This window comes from Pleurodeles waltl, chromosome 7 (genome assembly GCF_031143425.1).
Source record: "Pleurodeles waltl isolate 20211129_DDA chromosome 7, aPleWal1.hap1.20221129, whole genome shotgun sequence".
Lineage (NCBI taxonomy): Eukaryota > Metazoa > Chordata > Amphibia > Caudata > Salamandridae > Pleurodeles > Pleurodeles waltl.
The window spans coordinates 1054427477-1054455181 of NC_090446.1; the positions used below are offsets into that span (position 1 = coordinate 1054427477).

A 27705-nucleotide genomic window follows, 5' to 3' on the forward strand; every position below is an offset into this window, starting at 1 on the left:
TGGGTTGAAAGGGTTTTGTGCTTGACTTGAAAAGACTCCTTTTAAGTTGCCATCCCTGAACAAAGGCATCTTTGAGTATAAGTAGAAGGGGCTTGCCTCATGATTGTTAGAGCACCTTTGGAACGGGGACTGAACCTCTGCCAGAGTGACTGCTGGATGCACAAAGGACTCATGTTAACTGCTCTTCTTTTGTTGCCCTGCAGCCTGGTGTCTGCTGGGTGGCCCAAAGGACTCATCTGGATTACTTTTCTGTATGTTGCTCTGCTGCCAGCCTGTTTCCTGACTCGGGAGAGTCTCAAGGACCCCCATTGTTTACCCTGGTGTGCTGGCCTGTCGTGCCCCCCAAGTGTTCTCCCAGGGGCCAGCGTGAGCCTCCTGGTGTGACTTTTTGCTGTCCCTGGCTCCTGCGACCAGTACGCCTGGTGAGCGCTTCATTTTGTGTTTCGCCCCGCGCCAATAACTAGCGCTAGATGAGCACTGTGCTTCACTCCTCATTATATATGCCCGGTAAGGGTTGGAGCACTCTGTCGTGACCTGAGAGGTAGAGGCCTCAGGGTTTTCCTACATGGAGGTGCTGGGTGGCTCAGGTGAAGGCAGTCTCTGCCTGCCTGCAGCATCCTGCAACGGGGCAAGATGAAGAACATTACCACTCCTAGAAATCCCAGCATGTGTTGAAGCACTTTCACGCCTAGCTGGTGGGTGGTGTCGTACCCCCCTCTACTGTTGCAGTGAAGTACACCGCCCAGAGGTAGTCTATCATTGAAATACCGTGGGCCTTGCCCCCAAGGCCCGCCGGCATCATGGATGCTCAGAGGAGCTTGGAAGGGGGCCAGCCCGTCATTCACAAGTGCTACTGGAAGCAGAACCACCCTTAACACAGATATCACCCCTTATGCAGAGGGACCACATGAGGCGGGCAGCAGATTTCCAGGTATACGGCCTGTTTGAACCGGAGAGGTCTGTCACCAAGTCACCATCCATTGGGAAGTGCCCAGAGAGTCACGTTCCCACTGACACAACAGGCACTGCTCCCCGGACGCTGTACTGTGCTGCATGCTCGCGAGCAGCCAAGTCTGAGTTTTGGAAATCAGACAGCATGGGACCGAACCAACTGAGTCTTGCCATGTGGTGCCTTCCCCCTCTATTGTAAGACATACCTTGGGGGCATCTTCTTGTTCTCCACTGCAGTTGCTGGGGTGAGACCTCGACAGAGGCCCTCCCCTCTGTGATTTTCCTTCATCTTCTACTGCAGTTTCTGCCCATAATGAACACAGTATTATGTACTTGTAATTGTAATCGTATTTATATAGCGCTTACTACCCCTGACGAGGCGTCAAAGCGCTTTTCGATGAGTAGCACGCTACTCCGGTACCCAACAAGAATTAGTGATGGATTAGTATAATTTAAATAAGGAGTACAGTTTTAGTATTATTATGAGTTAATTTGAGTTGCGGATATGAGAGTTTGTTAGTTAGATTGACTGGAGTAATGGAGGGGTGGAGGAGGAAAGAAATCCAGAAGTGTTAGTTGGGAGTTTATCCTTCATTTACTCAATCCAAAGGCTTGAGATGAATAAAAGGGGAGCGGAGGAGAAAGAGCATGTGGTAGGGTTAGGGGGAGCATAGTAGCAGGGTGAGATGAATGCAGGAGAATTTAGTAGGGTTGAGTGGGAGGTCACAGAGGTAGAGTGAGGTTTGGTGAGTTAGATGTGGAGGTGGAGGGAAGAGCTTAGGCAGAGATATTTAGGAGATGAAAGTGGTCGGAAGGATTTGGGATGAGTCCGAGTGAGAATGGAGGATAGTTTGATAGAGACATGACATAAGAGTGATGAGTAGATAAGTGTGATAAAAAGAGAGCAGAAATTCATAGATATCTAGTATAACAACCCATGCAATGATCCACAAACATGCCAGGCACAGAAACAACATATACACATACATACACATATATATATATATATTTATACACACACACACATGAATACACACACATATGCACATACAATACATAATTAGAATCATGGGTAAAAAATACTTAGTCAGACAGGTTTAAAAGAGTGTGTGTGTATTTTATTGTTATTGGTTTAGTTTCTGTAAAATGAGCATCGTGGCCTACCCAACCGGAGTATTTTCTACGAGTATGTCAGTAAGCGTTACCTAGCATGTTTTATATGCCCCGTTTATATTGTACACTAAGGGTACGTGATGGGCCACGGGGTAAGCGTCTCCAGCAACCTTGTGTGCCTTTGGCAATGTGATTACTAGTGCGTCTTTGTGGAGATGTCCTTGTGCTTCTGAGCATCAACAACGCACCACCGGAATCGGCGGTGAATGCATTGGGGTCGTTTTGGAAAGCTGTCCATCATCCTGGTAAAAGGCGGGAATTCCTTTACCTACTTCGAGGGTGGACGGGGCGTGGCTCAGCGGGCGGAGCTTACAGGTGCTTTATAAAGGGAGAACCTTCTACTCTGTGTCTCCAGCAGAGGAAGATAGAACCCGAGCGTCACAGTCAGATACAGATTACGCTACAGTACATCATCAGTTCACCTCCAGGAAGGATTCTAGATCTTTTCTGCTATGGGATCTCGGAGCGTACAGCCTTGCTTTATCTTTGCCAAGCCCAAGAGTTAGGGTGGCTTGTCCTTTCCAGAGGCTGAGCTTCAACTGCGGCACCTGCTACGTTTATATTTCTAAGTGCTTCCTGTTGAGGTTTAGTTTCTGTAAAATTAGCATCGTGGTCTACCCAACCGGAGTATTTTCTACGAGTATGTCAGTAATCGTTACCTATCATGTTTTATACGCCCTGTTTATATTGTACACTAGGGGTACGTGATGGGCCACGGGTTAAAACGTCTCCAGCAACCTTGTGTGCCTTTGGCAATGTTATTGTTACTAGTGCATCTTTGTGGAGATGTCCTCGTGCTTCTGAGCATCAACAACGCACCACCGGAGTCGGCGGTAAACGCATAGGGGTCGTTTTGGAAAGCTGTCCATCATCCTGGTAAAAGGCGGGAATTCCTTTACCTACTTCGAGGGTGGACGGGGCGTGGCTCGGCGGGCGGAGCTTACAGGTGCTTTATAAAGGGAGAACCTTCTACTCTGTGTCTCCAGGAGAGGAAGATAGAAACCGCGCGTCACAGTCAGATACAGATTACGCTCCAGTACATCATTAGTTCACCTCCAGGAAGGATTCTAGATCTTTTTCTGCTATGGGATCTCTGAGCGCACAGCCTTGCTTTATCTTTGCCAAGCCCAAGAGTTAGGGTGGCTTGTCCTTTCCAGAAGCTGAGCTTCAACTGCGGCATCTGCTACGTTTATATTTCTAAGTGCTTCCTTTGAGGTTTAGTTTCTGTAAAATGAGCATCGTGGCCTACCCAACCGGAGTATTTTCTACGAGTATGTCAGTAGGCGTTACCTAGCATGTTTTATACGCCCCGTTTATATTGTACACTAAGGGTACGTAATGGGCCACGGGGTAAACGTCTCCAGCAACCTTGTGTGCCTTTGGCTATGTGATTGTTACTAGTGCGTCTTTGTGGAGATGTCCTCGTGCTTCTGAGCATCAACAACGCACCACCGGAAATCGGCGGTAAACACAGTGGGGTCGTTTTGGAAAGCTGTCCATCATCCTGGTAAAAGGCGGGAATTCCTTTATCTACTTCGAGGGTGGACGGGGCGTGGCTCAGCGGGCGGAGCTTACAGGTGCTTTATAAAGGGAGAACCTTCTACTCTGTGTCACCAGCAGAGGAAGATAGAAACCGCGCGTCACAGTCAGATACAGATTACGCTCTAGTACATCATCAGTTCACCTCCAGGATGGATTCTAGATCTTTTCTGCTATGGGATCTCTGAGCGCACAGCCTTGCTTTATCTTTGCCAAGCCCAAGAGTTAGGGTGGCTTGTCCTTTCTAGAAGCTGAGCTTCAACTGCGGCACCTGCTACGATTATATTTGTAAGTGTTTCCTTTGAGGTTTAGTTTCTGTAAAATGAGCATCGTGGCCATGTGGTTTATTTAGGAAATTACTGTAGTTTCCCTAGTAGGCACGCAGGTGCTGCTATTAATTATGTGGTTGCTGGCGACATTTAGGGTGAGATCATCAGTGCCAAGAGGTACATAGTGATGCTTGTTAATTCATGTTTTCCTTCCTAACCTTACGGCTGCATCGCTGGACCTGATGTTATGATCTATATTGTTTTGCCCTGTGGGAATAACAGATGTATACCAGGATCTGCCGTTTATGCATGGGGACAGTGTGTGTTTATCACATGCAAAGGAAGAGGCTGTTTTAGTGTTCATGATAATGTGTTTACTATGACGTGCATTTTTGGTGATAATGATGACCTGACTACTGCTTGTGTTGCAGAATTTTAGTAACTGTGTTTACCAAACTACTGCTTGCTTTTGCAGAGTAGTAGTAGCCTGTGTGATATTCTGACAACAGCTTGTGCAGCAGGGTGTTACTGATACATGTCGTTTTAGGTATAATGATGTTTTGTGCAATACAGTTTATTTTGATATAACTTGTTGTGGAGTTTTCTTTGTGGTGTATTTATTGTGTCACATGTGTTCCAAGCTACCAAGGGCGTGAGCAGGGGTTGTCTTGGGTGTGTAGCTGGCTTGCCCTGACTAGAGTGGTTGTCCCTGCCTGCCTGAAGTGCCTACCCTAGCCAACCAGGAACACCATTTCTAACATGGTGTGCTTGCTCAAAGTGTTTGAAATGCTGTGGAAACAGTAATGTGTTTTATTTCATGTGATATTTATTCTTTTGCTGCACTGAGGGGTGAAGTGTTGCTCCTCAAAGCCAAACTTTAGATGGGGCTCAGCCATAAGAGTGCAAGTCATGGAGACGTATGCCTTGAAACTCTATACTGCGTCTTCTTCCTATTTCAGTGAATTGCAATGTCTATGAACTATCAGACGCTTAGGGCACCTCGTGTAGCTTTTCATCTTCACTGCTTCGCGAGCAATTTTTTCTTTTGTGATATTGCTGTGCATATGTTTAGGGGCCCCAATTACAACACTAACCAAGAATTATGCTGTAGCAAATGTAACAAGCATTTGCAATGCAATGCGTCTCGCGTTTGCTCGCATTAGAGCTATTAGCGTTGTAAACTTCTAACTGGACTTTTCTTGCCACATAAACTAATAATGAAAAGTAAAATAGTTTCACATATGCGAGCCGATGGTTGCCGTGAGTGGGAAGGAGACACAGAAAAGGAAACAGAAGTTCGCTCGCAGTGAAACTTATCGGCAAAAGTGCAATTATCCATGTTACCGGCGAAAGTGCAATTATCCATGCGGTTAGAAACCCACAGAGAGATTACAACATGGTCCAGACCGCTTGCACGTGCTCAACCCTAAAAACTGACATCATGAGAAAAACAGAAATTGACATGGAGCTGTGATAAACTGAACGTTTATTATGTACATTGTTGGCCTGTCTGTCTTATTTGTCGTATGGTTTACATAAATTCCACACATTATCATTTGTGTGCTGTATACTTTTATCAGTGAAACTGTATGTCTGTGCCATTTCAATTGAAGATGTGTTGTCTGTAATGGCAGTGCGCTATCACACCATACATATTACACTTTACCCCTCTCCACTCTACTATGCACTACTCCACACTGTGTTGCTGCACTGCACGCTGCACCACTCCCCTCTACACCACTCTATTCTATGCCAGAGCATCCTACCACACACCACTCTACTATGGGCCACTGCACACCATTCCACTATGTCATTCCATTCTACGCCATTCCACTCTACTCTGCATCACTGCACTCTTTGCCACTGCACTCTATGCCAATCTATTCTACGCACTGTATTCTACTTTGCACCACTTCACCCTGAAACAATCTACTCTGTACCACTTCACTTGGCCCCACTCCACTCTAGTGTGCACCACTGCAGTCTACTCTGCACTGTAAGCCAATGCACACTTTACTCTAAACCAATGCACTCTGTCTCACTGCACTCTGTCTATCTACTGTGCACCAGTGCACTCTATGCCACTCTGCTCTGCAACACTTTACACCACTGCACTCTATGACATTGTACTCTACCTCACTGAACTCTATGCATCTCTATTGTGCTGTGCACCACTGTACCCCAGGCCACTGCTCTCTATACCATTCTACTCTACACCACTACACTCCATGTCAATGCACTCTACACCCCTCTACTATGCACCACTGCACTCTATGACCGTCTATTCTGTAACTCTGCAATCTCTGCCCCTGCATTCTGCGGCCCTGCACTCAATGCAGCTGCACTGTATGGAGCTGTACTCTACTCTGCACCAATACACTCTACTTTGCACCAATGCACTCTACTTTGCACCACTGTACTATGGGCCACTGCACCCTACTCTGCACCACTCCACTCTATGCCACTGCACACGGCATCACTCTACTCTTCACCATTCTACTCCGCTCTGTGCCACTGTACTGTAGACCACTATTCTACATAGTTCCACTGTACACCACTGTACTCTACACCAATCCACTCTAACCCACTCTGCATCACAGCACTCTGCAACACTGCACTGTACACCAGTCCACTCTAACCTACTCTAATATGCTCTGCACCATTGCACTCTCCAACACTGCAATCTACCCGCACCACTTCTCACCACTCTATTCTATGCCGCTCCACTCTACGACTTTGCACTCAATGCTAATACACTGTACACCACTTTAGCAAAACCATTACTCTCTACACCAATCTAGTTTTCACCACTGCACTGTACGCCACTGTACTGTACTCTGCAACACTCTGTGCCACTGCACTCTGTCACTCTACTCTACACCACAGCACTCTACACCGCCCTACTCTACAACTCTGCATTCTCGGTCACTGAACTCTATGCACTGTACTCTGCACTACTGCACTCTACAAATCTTTACTGCACTCTACACTAATGCACTCTATGCCACTCTAATCTACTGTGCACCACAACACTCTGACACTGCACTCTATGCCACTTTCACTCTACTCTGCTCTACTTTACTCTGCACCATTCTATGCCACTGCACTGTACCCTACTCTCCTATGTACCACTGTACTCTATGCCACTGCACTCTACTTTGCACTACCGCACCATGAGCCACTTCACTATACTCTGAAACAATCTACTCTACACTACTCTGCACCACTGCACTGAACACCACTGTACTCTATACTACTACTCTACTCCACTGCACTCTATCGTGAACCACTCTACTTTACACCACTTCACTCTACTCTGGAAAGATTTACTCTGTGCCACTGCACTCTGTGCCTCTCTACTCTGTGCCACTCTACTCTATGCCACTCCACGCCACTGCATTCTACACTGTCCTTCTACCCCACTCCTTACTCTATGCCATTGCCCTTTACGCCACTCTACTCTAAACTGCTGCACTCCACGGCAAGTATCACCACTGCCCCTCTGCTCTGCGCTAATCTACTCTGTGCCACTGCACTCTAATTCTCTACTCTGCAAGATTGCACTCTGATTGTCTACTCTGCAACACTGCACTCTCTGCCACTGAACTCGGCATCATTCATCTCTGCCCCACTGCACTCTACACCACTGTGTGCTACGCCACTCTACTCCATTGCACTCTGTCAATGCACTCTTAGTCTCCCGATTCTACTCTGCACCACTGTACTCTCTGTACCACTTTACTCTGAGCCACTCTGCTCTACGCCATTGCACTCCACAACACACTACTCTGCAAGACTGTATTCTCTGCCACTGACCTCAACTCCACTCTGCACCACTTCACTCTATGCCACTGCAAGATACAACATTGTGCTCTGTCACTGCACTTTATGCCACTGTATTCCACTCTGCACCACTGTACTCTATGCTAGTGTACTCTGCATCACTTTAATCTACACCACTCTACTCTACCTCACTGCACTCTATTCTGCACCATTGAGTCTCAGCCACTCTAGTGCACTCTACACCGCTAGCTCTACATCACTGTATGCTACTCTAATCTATTCTGCACCACTCCACGCATGTCACTGCACTCTACTCTGCCACTGTACTCTACACCTCTGCACTCTACCCTGCACCACTCCACTCTACCCTGAATCACTCCACTCTACATTCTTTCACTCTGCTCTGAAATAGTCTACACCACTGCATTCTAACTCTGCACACTCTACTCTATACCACTGCACTCTGCGACACTCTACTTCACTGCACTCTATGCCAAAGCACTATATGCCAGTCTGCTCTGTACCACCGTCTGTAACCAACTTCACTCTAGGTCATTCTACTCCACTCTACAACACTACAATGCACACATTCCACCATACAATATTCCACTCTGTCGCTCTAGTCTATTAAACTCTTCTCCACTCTATACCACTCCACTCTTCAACACACTACTACACTCTACAACACTACTCCACTCTACAACGCTCTACTCAAATCCTTCAAGCCACTCAATGTCACTTTACTCCACTCTATTCTACGATACTCTATTCTACGATACACTACACTACTCCACTCCAGTACTCCACTCTGTGCCACTCCACTCTTCAAGCCTCTACTCCACTCTGTCACTCCACTCTCCTAAATGACTCCACTCTACGAAAATCTACTCTGCAACACTCTACTGCACTCCATGCAACACCCTCTATGCTACTCCACTCTGCACCACTCCACGACACCCTGTGTCACTCCACTTTACGACCCTCTACTCCACTATGACACACAACTCTAATCCACTCTACTCCCTCCACGAAACTCCACAACACTATACCGCTACATGACATTCCACTACATGGCACTAAACTCTACTTTACACCACTCCGTAACACTCGGCCCTACTGAACCTTGACACTTCACTCCATGCAGCTCTCATTTACCCCACTAACTTTAAGCCATGCTGAACATCAGCCACGGTGGTGTACACCATGGCTAAAACATATTGGCAAAGTCATAGTTTTTCCATAGGCAAGACCTTTTTGCTTTGCCAAAGCTTGTTTTTTATTTATTGCTGCCATTAACACTGGTCAACTCCTTGATTAATTAACCTTTACAGCTTCTGTATTGTAGGCCTTTTGTTGACACCTGTTACGTTTTTTTTTTATATTAACTGCTTACCAAACTTGCTTGCATGATCATACCACCTCCTCTGCTGATATACTTTAAAGAGGACAAGGCAAGGCACCACTTTCCGTGATGCTTCTTTGTGGCTTTCAGGAGTTGCCCCTCGTAGATTCCCCTTTGTCCATCTGTCTTTTTCAGATTTTGGACTCCACACCCGAGAGATCGGATTGGGGCGACCCTAGATGTCAGAAATAGTTGCAACAGAACTTGCCACATCCTTCCCAGCAAACTGTAAATCCAGCTGTAGGTTATGCCTCCTCGTTGTCCTTCATAATCGTGGATTCACTTGTGTATCTTCTGAGTGCCCCCAAAGAAACCCATGGCCCCTCTGTCTCTTCTTAGGTGCAGCTTGAGGTACCATCAGTTAATTTTCTGCACTCTGATGCAAGTCCTAATATCCAAAGTAATACCCCCTGGCACCAATCCATCTGAGCAAACTAGCACCACTAAGCCAATCAGCTACCAGCACCAGCTTCAATCTCCACTGCGCCTGCTGACCTTTAAGAGATGGACAGTATTTCCATTGATCCACCTTCTAGGCCTCCTTCCCACAAGATGGTGCAACTCGGAGAGTTGTCGCATAAACGTGTACTGGTGACCACGAGGACCTGCATCCAACAGTACATTTCCAAGATGGCATAGCCAAGGCTTTGGAACATTGCCCATTGCACCCCTGTGCCCCTGCCAGAGACTGAGGAGTACAGTTCCCCCACCAAGACCAAACTGCTGTAGGAACGCCAGGTTCTCAATTAGAGACAAAAGTTTTTTGTTTTAAAAAAAAAAAAGACTTTTTCCGAAACTGTCATCTTAAAGTTATTTTACACTAGGTACTAGACCCGTCAAGGTCTGTGTTCTGAAACCCCCGTCCCCCAGTTCAATCTGTGATTATGGTGTAGGCGCACCATTAAGGGAGAGCTTTATCCTCTTAATTCGACAAGAAAGTTAAGTGTCTGGAGACACATGGGACAAAGATGTTTCTCCAGTGCTCTCCATGCAGCAGGGCAAGACCATCGTGCCAGCTACAGTATCCCACTCTGGAATGAGTTTGAGAGTTGTCCCTCCTTCCTTCTGGACTGCGCCCTTGAAGAGTTCATGCTCATCCCTGGCAAGAAATCTGCAGAGCCTAAACTACTGATGCACAGAGACCTCATAGACATGGTAAGAGAACTATGAACTCTGGTCCGACTATGCATTGGTAGTTTTGGCTCAAGTTTTTGGTCCTTTGCCAGAAGCCCAGAAGAAAGTGACTAACCATGCCTGTGATGAGAAGAACGGTTAAGGCTAGACAATCTGTTAGCACTAAGGCCCAGCTACAAAGTTCCCCCAACCCAGGAGCCTGGCAGGCAAAAAGGAATCCAGGGGAAAGAGCAAGACCTGACCTCCAGTGACTTTACCAGGAACATCAGCTGCCACGATAAACCTAAATACCCAAAGTTGCATCTCCTGTCAGTGGTGATGAAAAGACATACTTGTATATAGCTGAAGACAGTGCGCTCTTCTTCGGTGCTATCTCTACACACCTCCATCCACATGGGATGAACACATTTCAAGCTATGTTGTGTTTCCTTTAAGAGAATAATATGGAAGGAGGGCTAAATTCTACTTCAGAAGGAAGTGAGGTATGCAGTGGTGAAATAACAGTGCCAGGATGCCCTTGCAACAGATAGTGCATTTTACAAATTTACATAAAATAACATATCCCTAGGGTTGTCATTTCTGAAAGATGCCAAAGCAGAGGATGCAACTCCTGAGGTTGTGCGACTTAGAAAGACTCTGTGCCCTGTGAAGACTGTTTAATGTGACATTGAATACATGTAATTGTGTTTTAATGACAATGATGTATCAATGATATTGTCCTATTCTCCAGTCGCATTCTCTGGATTTATGAACAGTGAAAAAGCTTTACTCCTGACTCTGGACCTTTCATTTGCTAAAATTGATTTTTGGAAACTAAAAATCTGATTCCGGTGGACTTTTCTGATCACTTTCTTATACCCTTATCTCTCCAAATCAATAATTTCAGGTCAGCCAGTCCACCCCATATCCAGCCTCTCATTTCTCACAACTTTAGAAAGCGTTGCAGAATTGTTGAAAATTACTTTCTAGACAAATTGCTTCAAATTGTAAATGAAGCCCACAGCTTCTTTGACAAAAGTGGAGCGACCTCTCAGCAGCCTTTAATATGGTCAATCACACCTCTCTTCAGATAACTCCGGAAAACCAAATGGGAATGAGTGGGAATGTTCTCATATTGTTAAGTATGTTGTCTGAAAAGTCCGCTTGGCCACTAAGGTTGGAGTGAATTGCCTATTCTGCTGGCTCTGAATCTTACTCGTATAAGGCAGTTCATTTGATATGTTCTCCTAAGGTTTGGTAGCTAACTTATTTGTAGGACTAACAATTAAAAAAATCATTTATTAGTTTGGATATGGATACATACAAAGTAATAAACATAACATAGTGTGCTGGCAATTCCTGGCAGAAATATGCAAGTTACCTCGTCAGATTTTACGTTTAAGCAGAGTGTGTTATCGTGACGGTACCCCACCTTCCCATCCTAACATCTTATTACAAATACCTCCACCCAATATTCTTAAAAAGCACATTGATACATCTGTGTACTGCTGCCTCCCCGCACCTCCCATGTACCCACACACATGTTCAGAGCAACTGTGCAGGAACTAGAATACTTGGTCAGGCATTTCACATCAGTCCCCACATTTCCCCAAATGTCTTGGGGGCATCCTCTTGCCATATAGACCGCCTCTTATATCAACATACTATAGGCCTTCTTCTGAGCCTACTTGTCAAACGATGGGGCAAAAGCTCCTAACCCAGCCTTGTACATTGTCCCTTCTGGCATTCATAAGCGCTACATTTTGGACAACAAAATATGCTTCGACAACGTTTGCTTCCCTCATATACCCAAACACAGCACTCATGCATTCAGATCTGTTTCTAGCTCTGTGCTCCTCCTGAGCAGTCACTGTAACCCAGACCAATACCCCTGCAACCCAGACCCTGCAGCCTCGGGCATGCCTAGAGTGTATGTGTAAGTGTACCTCGTTGCTGACATTCTCGTAGGTCTCGGGCATCTGCCACCCAGCCCATCTTTAAAGGCCTAGTTCGGGTATAATATGCCCAATGTAGAAACTTACGTTGTGTCAATCTAACGCCTCGTTGAAGTGGCACCTCCTGGGGGTACCTTCATGTCTCCCCTCAATCATCATGTTCTAAAATACCCAAGTCTTATTCCTACCTTTCTTTTAGATGAATCTGTGGTCGATGACCGTTGATTAGTATAGTTGTGTATATCAGCAAGGTTGCCTGTTTAGGTACAACAGAATCCTATATTTTAGTGGGAACTTGCCCTCTAAATCATGGAGAAGTAGGGTGTATTTTTCCGAAACACATGTCTCATTTGTACATATTTATATCTGAGTCTCAATAAGTTCATATTGTGTGTGTAGTTCCGTAAAAGAAAGCATCTTGTGTGCCCCACATGTTCCCTAGCTTTGATATCCTCAAACAATTCCATATATGAAACCCCTTTTAATTCTTCAAATCTTCGTTTGCCTTCTTCCATATTTTAATAACTTTTGCAGTAGGGGTGGATATATTGTGCGCATTCCCCACTATTCAGCTCTCCATGATACCCTCTTGGTTACATTGCTTTTCTGTCCTGCTGCATGGGGGACAGCCAGTCATTTAGTACAGTCAGCTGGACGGCCTAACAGTAAAGTCGCAGATCGAGCAGCGCAATACCCCATTTGTATGGGCCTCTCATTTGAATGCACAGTACAATCCTGGGTGTGCCCCCATTCCAGAGGGGTTGTACTCTCAGCAGGCCACACTTTTGAGCATCAAGCGCTCTGGCCCTTGTTGTATTCTCTCTGTTGGCTTTTAACCACGCCCATCAGTTTGGTTGATTTGTGGGCTTGCCTTTTAAAATTTGCTTGATATCATTAGTGAAAGGCATGCATACGTCATGCCTTTTCCGGTGTTTAGCCATCCTCTACAGCACCGGTAAACTACTGAAAACATACAAGGCTCTGTGTTTTCCGAATGGCTTCTGCACTATTTCTTTTTATTTCCTGCGCAGTGCAATCTCGCTGGGCAGGAGTTGAGCAATTTGCATGACATCGACCCTGTTACATGGATAATTCTACTTTCACTGTTTACATGGATAATTCTACTTTTGCCAGTTACATGGATAATTGCATGTTTGCCGATACGTTTCACTGCAAGCAAACTTCTGTTTCCTTTTCTGTGTCTCCTTCACGCTCATGGAGACCATCGGCTATGTGAAGCTGTTTTACTTTTCATTTTCAATTTATGTGGGAAGAAAAGTCCGGTTAGGAGCTTACAACGCTAATAGCTCTAACTCGAGCAAAATGGAGACCCTTTGCATTGCAAATTCTTGTTCTCTGCTTGCTATTCATGTAGGAGATTGGAATGCTCTGTTGCTTATTCTTACGTTATACAGACTATTAGGCTTCGAAGAATCTGTCTTCTGTGATTTGCTCATGTGCTGCCAGGGGCCTAGCACGATTTGCCTCTCTTTATGCTACTGGTGCTGGGATGCTGTTCTTGCCGCTGTCTTCTGAGTGCTGTGGAGTGGGTCTAATCCTTCTGATGTTTGTGCTACCTCAGTTCTCCCCTTCCCGTTCAAATATTTGCTTTTTCTTAAGATTGTTGTTGCTGACTTAAAAGTTAACTTAATCTTATTTTTTCTTACATTTTTAAGCACTTTCTGAAAAAGGGATTTATTAAATTAAAAAAGAATGGCCTGTACATAGGACATACACAGCATGGACATGATTTCAGAAATTACAAGCTTAGGACTTGAAGCTGACCTCGCATTAAAGTCTTTGATATCAATAATACAGTGAAATGATTCCAAATCTGAAAAGTTACAGTAGGAAATTACCTGCAGAATTGTGTATTGGTAAATGTGGTGAACGAATAAGGTGAACCAAAAAAACAAATTTGAAAAAGATGCAAATCATATTTTGTGAAGATAATGTTTAGAATTTATTCAAAAGAATTAGAATTTCTGTTCTTCAAAAAGACATTAGGAATAAATAAGTGTAGGTTTAGTATAACTTATATTTATATAGCACACATTCACCCCTGGATCTTTGCTGCTGATGTTTACTGTTAACCAAATCAGTGGTGCTCATGTTTTCGGCCCCATAAGGATAAAAGGCCGTGTGGACCCATTGGGTTTCGAATCCGTGACCATGACCTCAAGCACAGATTCCTGGATAGGATGCATTTAGTCCACTGAGACACCAAAACCTGCTTTCTATGAATGTTGTTTTTAATGGCTATGATTTTACAGGCATAAAAAGTAGGCAAAGCACACACCGTTCATGCTGCAGTGTTTGTCCTATAGCAAAGACTAATCAACATAATGCGGTTTGTATAAGTATCCGAAATATTGAGACCTTTTGGCTACAGATGTAATTATATTGGATCTATAAGCAAAGTGACTGACTAGTCTGATGAAGACTTAAAAATCTCATGTTGACTGAAAAAGAAACTTTTTTTTTTGTTATAACATTTATTTTTTTCCCTGTAGGTATGGTTTCCGAAAACCACCACACCTTGAACTTAAAGCTCGGCCAAAACTCGGCGAGAGATTAGTAACATTTGTTCATGTTACTGACTGGATTGAGAAGAAACTGGATCAAGAGTTTCAGGTAAATCACTTTGCAATTAGCTGTCAGATATTAATGTTTTCAGCCTCACTGATAATTATAAAGCTGTTCTGGTTCTAAAAACACATTTGTAAACTATCTAATTCTCTGACTTCCGCTATAATTTAGGGCAGTTCACTTATCACTGGCTTTTCTGTACTCTTCGGTCTCACTGATTCGTGCCTCCAGTCCACATCCACTCTTTACATTGTTACTGAGTCTCCATCTGTTAAATATCAAACCATTATAAAATCTGTCTTGTTCAGAATGGTTAACTTGTGTTGTTGACATCTACGAACTAATCTAAAAACCCCATCTGTTATCTGCAGAGCCCTTAGTGCCCCCGCCCACAAGACAACTGTATCCTTGTTGAAATGCAGACCAAGCTTTACATTCTAAAATTCAATTTGAATTTTCATATTCATGCACAGTTTCCTGAGGTTCTGTGGCAGGATCTAATGGGTCCGAATATCCAGCCTTGAAAACACCCCTCAGGTGTTTTGTTTCTTAGATGGTCATCACAATCTGAATATTGTGAGAGACTACTGTTCATTTAACCTGTGGCTAGTAGTCTTTCTTCTGCCTCTCCCTCTTCTATCTTATTGAGTCTTGTAGTTCTTATCTACTTTACGGTTTTTATCCTAAACCATTATTCCAGGAAAACTGTTGATCAAGTGCAAAGCCATATCGAGTTTACCTTGGAGATGAGTTACTAGGAAATCTGAAAAAGAGAGAACTTAGCGTTAGCATTCTTATATAGTAATATCAAACATGGTTAAAAACATGAGTGTGTGCACACAGTGGTGGCTCCTCCTAAAAGCCCGAGGAGCGTTGTCCCGCCTGCTGCGATCACAGTAGGTAAAATGAAATTAATAAAATTGGCAGCAAGATGACTTGCCAATGTGCATGTCGTATTGGCCAACTGTCTTGCGACGGCCAGCCCAACATGCGCACTTCAGACCGCATCAATCCCAACGGTGTTAAACTGCTGTGGGATTGCAAACACAGGCCCCTAACCTCAAAGGGAGCGCTGAGTTAGCCTACTCAAACCAATCCTGGTGCTTCCCTCATGCTGAAAACATCATGAGAGCAGCTCCAGGATTAGTTAGTTTCACCTTGGCTTTGACTTTTATACGAAGTCAACCCTGGTCGCCCCGAGCAGACCCTTTTGCCTCACGGCTCCTCCTGGTGACTAAAATCTTTAATATGTGTACAGATTGTGACTATTAGTCTTTAGCGGTGCCCCTGGGGGTTTGCCTCCTATATGCTTGCATGGTATGGAGCGTATGCAGTGCCTCAGTGCATTGAGGCTGTAAACCTGTACCTTGAGCAACACAGCACTGCTAGATAAGTGAGTCTTTGGGAGCTTTTTCTGGCACCCGGTGGTTTGTCTGCTGAGCTTTGTGAATGCTCCGACAAGTAGCAGGTAGAGGCGGGGCTGCCTGGCACTGACTTGGCTCAAGGTTACGGAGCACAGAGTACAGAGGTTTATGAGTACTAAAGTGCATTGGCGCAGAGATAATTCTGCCTGGCTCAGGGCTATATGGTCCTGAGCTTTAGCAGTGCTCCTGGTGCAGTGAAGCAGTGTGTGTTCTTCTGTGTGATTGAAACTAGGCATTAACTGCCCAAAACCTCAAGTGGAAGAAATCATCTTCAAATGTGAAGATCTTCAAAATAAAACAAGGCATAATTATATATGCATCAAAGATGTTGCCAATGGGGCAGAAGGACCTGACTTAGATGACTTTGACAGCTTTATTTGCATCACCCCTAAGGGAGGAAAACCTGCCATGATTATTGAAACCGCTCATAGAGTTGACCTCAGGCACAGTGCTGAGATGACAAGATCCAGATATTTTGTCAAGCTCCATAGTTGAAGAAGTAAAGAGAAAATACTTGTAGTAGCCAGAAGCAAGGAGACCATAAACATTCAGGAATATACATGCAGGCTTTTTCAAAACATTGTGCCAGCAATACTTCAGAAGTACCGTCAATTTTGTCCTGTTACTGAAAAAATTCATTGGGTGCAGAGTTTGGTCTGAAGCGATATGCCCTCTCATCAATAGCACTTCATGAGATGCACACCATGTTTAGAGGTCTGGAGCTGAGCCACACTACGATTGAAATAGTGAAGTCACGTGAAGATACATCTGTGCTGTAGGTGAGTCGTGCTGTAGCACCACTGAGATATATAATTCAGGGAAAGCAGAACACAGCCTGTACTTCGTGCAAGGGAAAATAGGCGGACTTGAACCGATCCCTGATGGCACCTGAGATAGATAGTATGACAGTGTTGTTAAGAGCGCCCATCAGTGACAGTGTCCTCTGTGCATTTGCTGCATGACTATGTGGTGATGGAGGAAGGTAAACAGTAGGATAAATAGTGAGGCCTGAATCCAAAAACTTCATTGCTGTGCAGCCTGTACCCTGAAGCTTAAAGCAGGCTCAGGGTGAGTAGAGCAACAACTAAGAGCCAGCAAGGGAAGGACACTAAGAGGCTGATGCAGAACCCACAGAGTACTCTAAACCATTCTCTGTGTCCCATCAATGAGAGGCTGTGTGAGTTCTGCATTACTGAGGGATGCATGTGTGTAGTTTGAGCAGTGCTCCTGTTGCAGCGAAGCAGTTTGAGGGTGTAAAAGCCCTGCCTGTGTTAACATTCCATGATACAGATCTTTAGCAGCGCACTGGTACAGTGAAGCAGTGAGCTGGTGTAAGATCTCGGTATAGCTTGTGATCATGTGCTACAGAGCTTTTGCAGGGCCCTGGTGCAGTGAAGCAGTGTGAGGGAGTAAGAGTCTTGCCTTTCTTTTAGAGTTACAAGATACATACCTTTAGCAGTGCTCATGGTGCAGTTAAGGCTCTCTCCTTTCCTGCCACTGCGTCCCCTGTGGCCCGCTCCCCTCACCCCCATTTGCCCACCTCTCTCGCCTCCCAGCTGCTCCCACCTCCCCTTCTCAATGGCAGCCGCTGCGCAGTGCACAGAGTGACCCCTGACCTGATTTTAGGTCGGGTTTCACTACTCATGCCACACGTGTCCTCCTGACTGCCTCCGTGCCCTCTACCCCGCCCTCGCTGCTGCTGCGAGTTCGAGGCCCTCCACCACCGCAGGCACCCAGCTGCGCCTCATCCCTGGTGTCTAGTGGTTGCCGTACGTATTGTGTGTCTGTCCTGTTATTGTATTTTCTTTTTGTGTCTTTTGCTTTCTGCCTTCTTTCCTTGTGTTTTTTTGCCTTCTTTTCTCTTGCCTCGCTTGTTTTTTGGCTTTCATCCACTCTCTCCTTTCCCGCTACTGCGTCCCCTGCAGCCCGCCCCCCTCACCCCCCCCCATTTGCCCACCGCTCCTGCCTCCCAGCTGCTCCTCCCTCCCACCTCCCCTTCTTAATGGCGGCTGCTGCGCGGCCGCGCTAAAGGCAAGCCCGTCTGTGCCCGTCCACGCCACACCCTCTGGCCTGCGCGCTCGCCACGGCGCCAGACGTCACTGCAGTGCCAACAAACTCCACGCCCTCAACCCAGGCTGCTCCACCGCCTGCTTCCAAGCCACCCTAAGGCACACCCACGGACCCTTCCTCATGTTGGATCTGCAGCTTCACCTGCCCCCAAGCCGCCAAGTACCACGCCAGAACCACACACAACCACCTCAGCTGCATCCTCCTCAACACCCGCTCCGTCCACAAGCACGCCGTCGAACTCTGGGACCTACTCACCTCATCTTCCCCAGATGTCGCCTTCCTCACCGAAACCTGGATGACTCCCTCCTTGGAACCTGACATCACCACAGCCATCCCCGAAGGCTATACGATCACACGCAGAGACTGCATCAACAGACCAGGAGGCGGAATCGCCATAGTCCACAAGAACACCATCAGAATCTCAACAAACACCGATGACACCCTCGATGCCGCCGAACACTTACACTTCCAGATCCACATCAACGCCAATACCACCCTCAGAGGAACCCTTGTCTACAGGCCCCTAACCTCAGTTCAGCGACTCCATCGCCGACATGATCAGCACCCAGGCCCTTGCCTCTGCAGACTACATGCGCCTCGGCGACCTGAATTTTCACCTCGAGAATGCCGACAGCAACTCCACTGCTCTGATCGACAACCTCGCCAAACTCTGTCTCAAACAACTGGTCACGACGCCCACCCACTCTGCCAGCCACACACTCGACCTAGTCTTCTCCACCAGCAGCCACATCACCTTCAGCCATACCACTGAACTCCACTGGACCGACCACCGCTGCGTCCACTTCACCTTCAAGAAACCCGCCACTCACCACCGCCCTCAACAGATCCCCTGCCGCAGCTGGAACAAGATCTCGGAAGACCAACTGATCTCCATCCTCGCCCGGGCCCGCCGCCCAGCACCACTGACCCCAACACAGCTGCCCTCAACCTTAAACACTGGATAGACGACTGCGCCAACACCCTCACACCGCACAGGAAATCCTCCAACAACTGCACTAGCACCAAGGCCATCTGGTTCACCGCAGACCTTCAGACCTCCGAGCGGGAGTGCCGGAAAATCGAGAAGTGGCGCCACGAACCAACAAAGAGCAACCACGCAGCCCTCAAGACAGCCATCCACAAGCACCACCAGCTCATCCGGACCACCAAAAGATCCTTCTACAAAGATCACATCGACAACAACGCCCACAACAGCAAAGAGCTCTAAAGCACTGTCAAAGAACTCACCAACCCCAGGTCATGCTCCATCAACCCCCCCCCTTCATCGCAAGACCTCTGCAACTCCCTCGCCACCTTCTTCCATCGCAAGATCACAGAAATCCACAACAGCTTCCACTCCTCGCCCCCCACTACCACTGCGACCACCACCAACCCCAACGCACCCAGCCACACCAACCTCTTGCTCTCCTGGACCCACATCAACGACAAGGACACCATCAAAACCATGAGCACCATCCACTCCGGACCTCCCTCCGACCCCTGCCCCCACTAGGTCTTCAACAAAGCGATCCCCATCATCGCCCCCCAACTCCGCATGATCATCAACAGCTCCTTCGAGGCCGCCACCTTCCCGGAGAGCTGGAAGCACGACTAAGTCAACGCCCTGCTAAAGAAACCCAAAGCGGACCCCGAAGACCGCAAGAATTACCGACCCACCTCCCTCCTTCCCTTTCCAGCGAAGGTCATAGAGAAGATCGTCAGTGGCCAACTGACCCGCTTCCTGGAGGACAACACCACACTGGACATGTCCCAATCCGGATTCCGTAGGAACCACAGCACTGAGACTGCCCTCATCGCTGCAACCGACAACATCAGGACCATGCTCGACAAAGGCGAAACCGCGGCCCTCATCCTCCTGGACCTCTTGGCTGCTTTTGACACCATTTGCCACCACACCCTCTGCACTCGCCTCTACGACACCGGGATCTGCAACAAGGCCCTGGACTGGATCACATCATTCCTCTCTGGCAGAACTCAGAGGGTCCGCCTTCCTCCTGTCCTGTCGGAAGCCACCAAGACCATCTGCAGCGTTCCCCAAGGGACTTCTCTCAGCCCAACTCTTTTTAACATCTACATGGCACCGCTCGCCAACATCGTCTCCTACGCCGACAACACCCAGCTGATCCTCTCACTAACCAAGGACCCCGCCATTGCCAAAACCAACCTCCACGACAGACTGCATGCCATCGCCAACTGGATGGAGAAGAGCCGCCTCAAACTTAACTCGGACAAGACAGAGATCCTTATCCTCGACTCCAACCGCTCCGCCTGGGATGACTTTCGGTGGCCAGCCACCCTAGGAACCACACCTACACCCACGCATGCAACCTAGGCTTCATCCTAGACTCATCACTCATCATGACCCATCAAGTCAACGCCGTCTCATCTTCCTGCTTCAACACCCTCCGCAAGATCTTCAGATGGCTCTCTATCGAAACAAGAAGGATGGTCACATACGCCCTTGTCAGCAGCAGACTGGACTACGGCAACACGCTCTATGCAGGAACCACAGCCAAGCTCCAGAAGAAACTACAACATATACAGAACGCCTCCGTATGCCTCATCCCATGCCGTGACCACATCTCAGCCCATCTCAGAAACCTACACTGGCTTCCTGTCACCAAGAGGATCACCTTCAAACTCCTCATCCATGCCCACAAAGCTCTTCATAACACGGGCCCTGCCTACCTCAACGAGCGAGTCACCTTCCACGCTCCCACCCGCCAACTCCGCTCCGCCAACCTTGCCCTCGCCGCTGTCCCTCGCATCCATCGAACTACAGCCGGCAGCAGATCCTTTTCCCACCTCGCAGCCAAGACCTGGAACACCCTCCCCGCCCACCCACAACAGACCCAGGACCTCCTGACCTTCAGAAAATGCCTCAAGACCTGGTTATTCGAGCAGTAGCAGTTCCCTCCCACCCCCTTCTTTCAGCGCCTTGAGACCCTAGCAGGTGAGTAGCGCGCTTTACAAATGATTGATTGATTGATTGATAATGTAAGATATCTGTCTCGCTTGTGCTCACATGATACAAAGCTTTAGCGGGGTCGAAGTGCAGTGAAGCAGTGTGATAGCTTAAGAGTCTTGCTATCAGGTTTGCATGGGTGTCAATTCAATATGCAGGATAATGTAAAATGTTAGCTACCTCCAGAATGTTGTTCTGTACTTTTTCATGTAACGCATTACTCCTGTATAGTAAATACTTTGAACTGAGTGGCACCACTTGTTTGCATGATTGAGAGGACTGGAGCTATGGTTGAAGGCACTGCAAGTTTTTACAGGGTTCGTCAGTGAGTCAAAAATGTGTTTAGAATACATGAACATCCAATCATTGGTCTTTCTGCACAGCACGCAGGACAGTGGCCACGTATTTCAGTTGTAATTGTGATTCTATGCAAACGGGTACGATGGGGCCATCTTCATGGGGGTACACAGTTTTCAAAATTATGACACGGCGAAAGTAGACAAAAATGCAATGGTTGCTCACTACTTAACTCATCCCTAACTCTTGTTCCATGTATGTGTGTGTCAGGCTGGTTAGTGGCAAGGTTCGTCATGAGGTTTATTATTAGGGGTGTGCCAAATTCATGTAGTTTAGTGTTGCATAATTACGTGAAATTCAGTAAAAGTTATGCAAAATGACACAAAATGTGAAACTGGCATTTAGAAAATTATTTTACCACAAAATGTTAGTTAGTTAGTTCTTTATTCTGTTTGGTATTACCAACCATAAAACAAATAAATACATATCATATAATAATCAAAGCAGATTAAAAGTCACATATTTACGGAACTTTAAAATACATCCAAAATCATTTCCCATACAAAATTCACTAGATAACAACCTATAAATAGGATTAAAAGGGCTTTACACTATTCCGCCAAGTTATGGCTGCCTTTAAAAAGGACCCTACCCCAACACATCAGAGACCATGCTCAGCCACAGATGGACTGGACGGTGCTGCACAAAGCCCCTTTCCTTCAGCAGAGGGAGTAGACAGTCGCCTAAATGGAGCATAAAAGTCACAAAAAGTAAAATGGATCAAGGACTGTAAGGACACCCCATCACAGGGACAGATTTGTATACAATTTGGATCAAACTGTCCCAGCAGGAAGCACAAATTGCTTCTGATTACACCTAAATGAAATCGCGAGAGGAGTATCCTTTCCCAGACGTTATCTATCACCAAGAGGTACATCTCTGGGCCGGCCATAGTTTTTAACACTTGAAAATCCCTCACTGATGTTTTCCTTAATTCCTCTGCCTCCCTCTTAACTTATAAAATATTGAGAAAGTTCTCCTTTGCCCAACACTTATCAGACTGTGTTAGACACTCTGGCATATTAAACATATCTGGGATATAGCAGCAAAAGAGGAGCAATCTTAATGGCATCCTCTGTAAAGCCCAGGTCCAATTCTAAATGTGTGCAAAAGTCAGAGGTGTTTTGTCCTACACCTCGCAGCTTTCTACAAAAACGATTTTCCTCTGTCATGGGTGCCCTACTAACTGAGTAACCCCATAGTGATGCCCCATATGTTAGAACTGGGGGACAATTACGCCTGTACACTTCCAGCAGGGACTTTATCGGTCTTTTACCCACTCTTGAGGCAAACTCAAAAGTGGTTCCTACGGTGGCATTAAAACGCACACATCTTCTGGAAATACAAGGTTTCCAGGTTCCCTTTTCATCAAAGGTTACCCCTAAATAGGGGAAATCCTGTACAGGACTTATTACTTGATCATTTATCTTTAGCACACCCACCCTACTCAGAGGTTTGCCACAAACCATAAAATGTGATTTGCTGCTATTAATCTCTAGATCTAGGTCAGACATACAATTTCCATGTGCTTTAACCAACTCGCAAAGGCCATTCATAGTGCAGGCCATAAGAACTGCATCATCCGCATAGATCAAGACCGGAACACTCCTTCCATTTATTATGGGGACTTCTTACATTTTCCCACTAGGGAATCATACAGCCCATTTGTATATAAAAGAAAAATGGTGGGGGCCAAAACACACCCCTGTCTAACACCCCTGCTCTGCCCAAAGGATTCTGTACATTCCCCCTTCGCCCCACACCTCACAATTGCATTTGTTCCTGAGTGGAGGTAGCGGAGCAACACCACAATTTGGGGCTCCAGACCCATCAGGGTCAGCTCTTGCCATAGCTTGCATCGATTCACTTTATCAAAGCGCAACTGAGATCCATAAAAGCAAGGTAAAGAGTACCCGTCTTTGCCTGCGTATATTTACCAATCAACATGAGCAATTTTAAACACTGCTCTTGAGTTCCAAGCCCTTCTCTGAATCCATACTGTACCCTACTCAATATCTAATTTTCACTCATCCAGTCCTTGATATGCCTTAGCACGATCCGCCCCAAAATTTTCGCTGAGGAATCAAGGAGTGAAATTGGGCAGTAGGATTTTGGGTCACTTCGATTTCCCTTTTTATAAACCGGGACAATACATGGCGATCTCCAGGAAGTAGGGATCCTTGCACTAACTGCTGCGTTTAAAACATTGAGCAGTATAGGTGCCCACAGCTGAGGGCAACTTTTATATAAATCCCTGGGGTGGCATCAGGGCCCACAAAATGTATTCCTATCTCTATTTCAGATGCAAGGACGCATTTGGTGCTTTAAAAAAAAGCACAAAAAACACAAATGGCACAAACAGCTGCTCGCTTTCTGGTCACTCAAATCGATCCTGTGCTCCTACCATGTTGCATAATAGTGTAATTTTAGGATTTTCATACAAAACATTTTTTACGACATTGCACTTCCATAACAGGAATTGTGCCCTGTCATACCTGTTGCATCCCCAAGGGTGCACAAGTGCCTGAAGGCCACACGGGGAATCGCCGGGGAGTCCAGCGATAGTGGTGCGGCATGGCTAAGGAAATCCCCAAAACTCTGTTGCCCCCATATTAGATGGATAATGCAACCAGATAATATTACAAAAAATAAATGGTGGTTGTTTGTTTCTCATTACTTTTAAACATATAATATAAAATTTGACTTAATTTTAACAAAATAGACAGTTAATCTGGACATTTGTTTGAATTCTGGTGAAAGCAACAAGAACTTGAGAATATAGGTTGGTTAGATTTGAAGATAAATTAGAAATTCAGCTACTTTCTGTCGATGTTTTATGATTCTGTAAGAACTCTAAGTACCACAGTGAAATCAAATAGTGGTATACATGTGTAACATTGTTATATCTTATTTCCCAGAAAATTTTTGTCATGCCAAACATGGATGATGTTTATGTCCCTCTAATGCACTCAGCCATGGACCCCCGCTCGTCTGCGTGTTCTTCGAAAGATCCAATTGCAGAAGCTGATGATGTCCTGTGAAATGTGAAGACTTGCAGTTTACAGTATTATGAAGTATATTTCCATGTTTTTGAACTGTGCAGTAGTTTTGACTTCATCACAGACATCCTTTTGAAGAAGACTGCTAAGTCACATATTTTCTGAGTTAGATTAGTTATTATTTTCCATCAGTTACACTAAGTTTCATTCCCCATATATACCTTAACTACCACCTGTGTCTGCTGTAAAGATTACAGTTAATCCTGAAGTCTTAAAGACACATTGTACAGGTAGTGCTGGAAGCTCAGAGAGGTTTGTTGGTTGTGTTTCTGTGTGGTCATGTACACGGTACATGGAAGGAGCTTTTTTTCTGCAGTAAAGGGGACTGCATGCCAAATACGTGGAGCTCCTTAAGGTAGAACTATTTACTTCACTTAAGCATCGAAAGGTGCATTAGTGAACTTGGATGTGTTTTCACTTCTGCCATCAGTGGCTTGTGTCAAGCAAACAAAATGTGGCAGGTTTCATGAGTATAGGATGTATAGAAAATTTAACTGTTGATTCAACTGGCTGTGTGTGTTAAATTATTAATGTTTCATATACAATTGTGCTTTTGGAAGTAAGTAGCCATAATACACATATAATGTGAGTGAGGGTGGGAAAGGTGGGGGTATTTTTGTGATTTGTATAAAACAAAACAAAAAACATGTAAAAACATTCGGCCAGGCCATGAGATGAAGCCATTGAAGGCCTTTAACAGTGAGGTACAATCACCGTGTTTGTGAGGAATACTACATCTTATGAAGGATAGTATGAGCACACATGAAAATGTCTATAACTGCACATCATGGTCACACAAGAATAATTCTCCTGCGTGTCTCCTGACACCCAGAAATATACTGGAGAAAATTCCATGTGGGATGGAAGATTTACAATGACTTTGGTTAGCTAAACATGAGACCAGTGTCTTCTTGCAAAGTCTAGGCACATGTCACAATTAATTGTTGTGTATGTTGCATAGGAATAGGACATTTTAGAATATTTTATGATGTTTATATACTAAAAAGAAAAGATGCTTTTAGTATTCCCATTTCAGTGGCCAACTTAGTGGGTTATTACTGCCTTTTCAGTCCAGTGCTTTGACTGGCAAACAAAATTTAGTAAATCTAAAGGAGTTTGAACACTACATGTCTGATATGTTATTCGTTTAATGTTAAGTTGCCAATGGACATTTTTGTTTTTGTATATGTCAGATGATAATTTTGTTTACAAATGAGGCGAGTGTCTGCTTCCTTTTTAATACCATACAATTTCTTTAGAAAATAACATATTTTTTAACTTTTTGTACCTTTTTGTTTGAAGCAGCATTTGATGTAAATCAAAAATGCCTTGTGTACATTTTGATGACTTACCATTTGGATTTAGTGAAGTTTTTTTTCTAACAAAGGAGCACTTTGCCTGTAAACATAATACAAATTAACATTTAATATATTTCCAGATATATTTGAACACATTTTCATTTACTTTAATTGCGATGCCAAGTTATATTTGTAAAGTGAAGTCATAGTCTGCCATTACCTCTTTGTGTTAGACCATTATGTTTTTTTGTTTCTCAGATTTTAGGCATTGTTTACCTTCTATGAAGTCTGCATGTCTCTGTACGCAGGTTTTTACATAATTTTATTTTTGTGCAATAACAAAATTATAAGTCCAAGGACTAGATGCACTAATGTGTAATTAGACATTTTGATTTATTACACATGATTGTGTCATATTGCACTTCATAATCAGAAATGTATGTGGGTAATTGCAATCCGCTTGCTTTGTTTTATTAAATAAATGTATCCATTGTCTGACAGTCTGCGCAGTTTTTTTTGTTTCTAAAAATGTGTTGTACATACTGTCTGCATCGAAGCACTTCACAAGCTTGGAAGCAGGCGATAGCCAATATCTGAACTTGTTTGGACTGGTAGACATGAACAAGCAATGTGTTTCCAAGACAAGAATGTGGCAGACGTATCTGTGAAAAATGCAGATTTCGTAATGATTAGGTTTATTAAGTTATGTTGATTTGTATAGTGCACTAATCACTCAAGGGTATCTAGGCACGTGGGCAAGGTGTGTAGGTATGTGGTCCCAATGTGCTTATATGTAGAGCTACGTCTTCAGCTTCTTGCTGAACTCAAGAAGTGAGGAGCAAGCTCTGATGTGTTGAGGGAGGTCGTTCCATGTCTTGGGTGTGATGTAGGAGAATGAGCAACCTCCAGTTTTGCGTTTGTAGATTCAAGAAGTGTGTGCGAGTGAGAATAAGACAGAGCAAACGCGTCTGATGGGTTGGTGAAAGTGTATGTGGCTGGTAAGGTATTATGGTCCTGTGTTGTGTAGGGCTTTGTATGTGTGTGTGAGAAGTTTGAATTCGCTGCACTTGTGACTGGGGAGCCAGTGAAGCTTTTGAGGTACGGTGTTATGTGGGTGCAGCATGAGATGTTGAGTATGAATCTTGCAGCTGCGTTCTGGATGGTCTGGAGTCGATGTAGGAATCGTTTGGAGATTCCGGTGTAGAGGGTGTTGTTGTAGTCCAGCTTGCTGTTGGTGAGTGCTTGTGTGATGGTCCATCTGGTGTCGTGAGGCAACCATTTGAAGATCTTTCGTAGCATGCATGTAGGTGGAAGCAGGAGGTGCACACTGCTTTGACTTAAGCCATCATGTTGAGCTTGTTATATAGGATGATCCCTAGATTTCTTGTGAGGTCTGTGGGTGTGGGTGTTGGGCCTAGCTCTGACACTCACCAGGTGGAATCCCAAGAGGAGGTCTTGTTGCTGAAGACCGGTACTTCAGTCTTGTTGGAATTGAGTTTCAGACAGTTGGTTCGCTTTCAGTCTTCTACCATGGTCATGCAGTTGGTGAAGTTGGTTCTGGTGATGTTCGTCTTGTCCGTCAGGGAGAGGATGAGTTGGGTGTCATCGGTGTAAAAGATGACAGTGATTTCTCGTGATCAGATGATGTTGAGGAGCAGTGTCGCATATATATTGAAAATTGTGGGGCTGGGGGACGATCCCTTGAGACACCACATTTCAATTTCTTTTTCTCTGATG

At 45.4% G+C, this 27705-nt stretch overlaps 1 protein-coding gene across 2 annotated transcripts in view; it reads left to right on the forward strand.

The window, feature by feature from the left end:
* TEX2 (testis expressed 2) overlaps positions 1 to 26463 on the forward strand; it is a 465912-nt gene extending 439449 nt beyond the window's left edge. For both annotated transcript variants that reach the window (XM_069199934.1, XM_069199935.1), the window contains exons 11-12: positions 14699 to 14819; positions 24530 to 26463. In XM_069199934.1, the coding sequence (XP_069056035.1) occupies positions 14699 to 14819; positions 24530 to 24652 (244 nt within the window). In that variant the 3' untranslated portion in view covers positions 24653 to 26463. The remainder of the gene's footprint in view (positions 1 to 14698; positions 14820 to 24529) is intronic.
* Positions 26464 to 27705: the final 1242 nt, after the last annotated feature.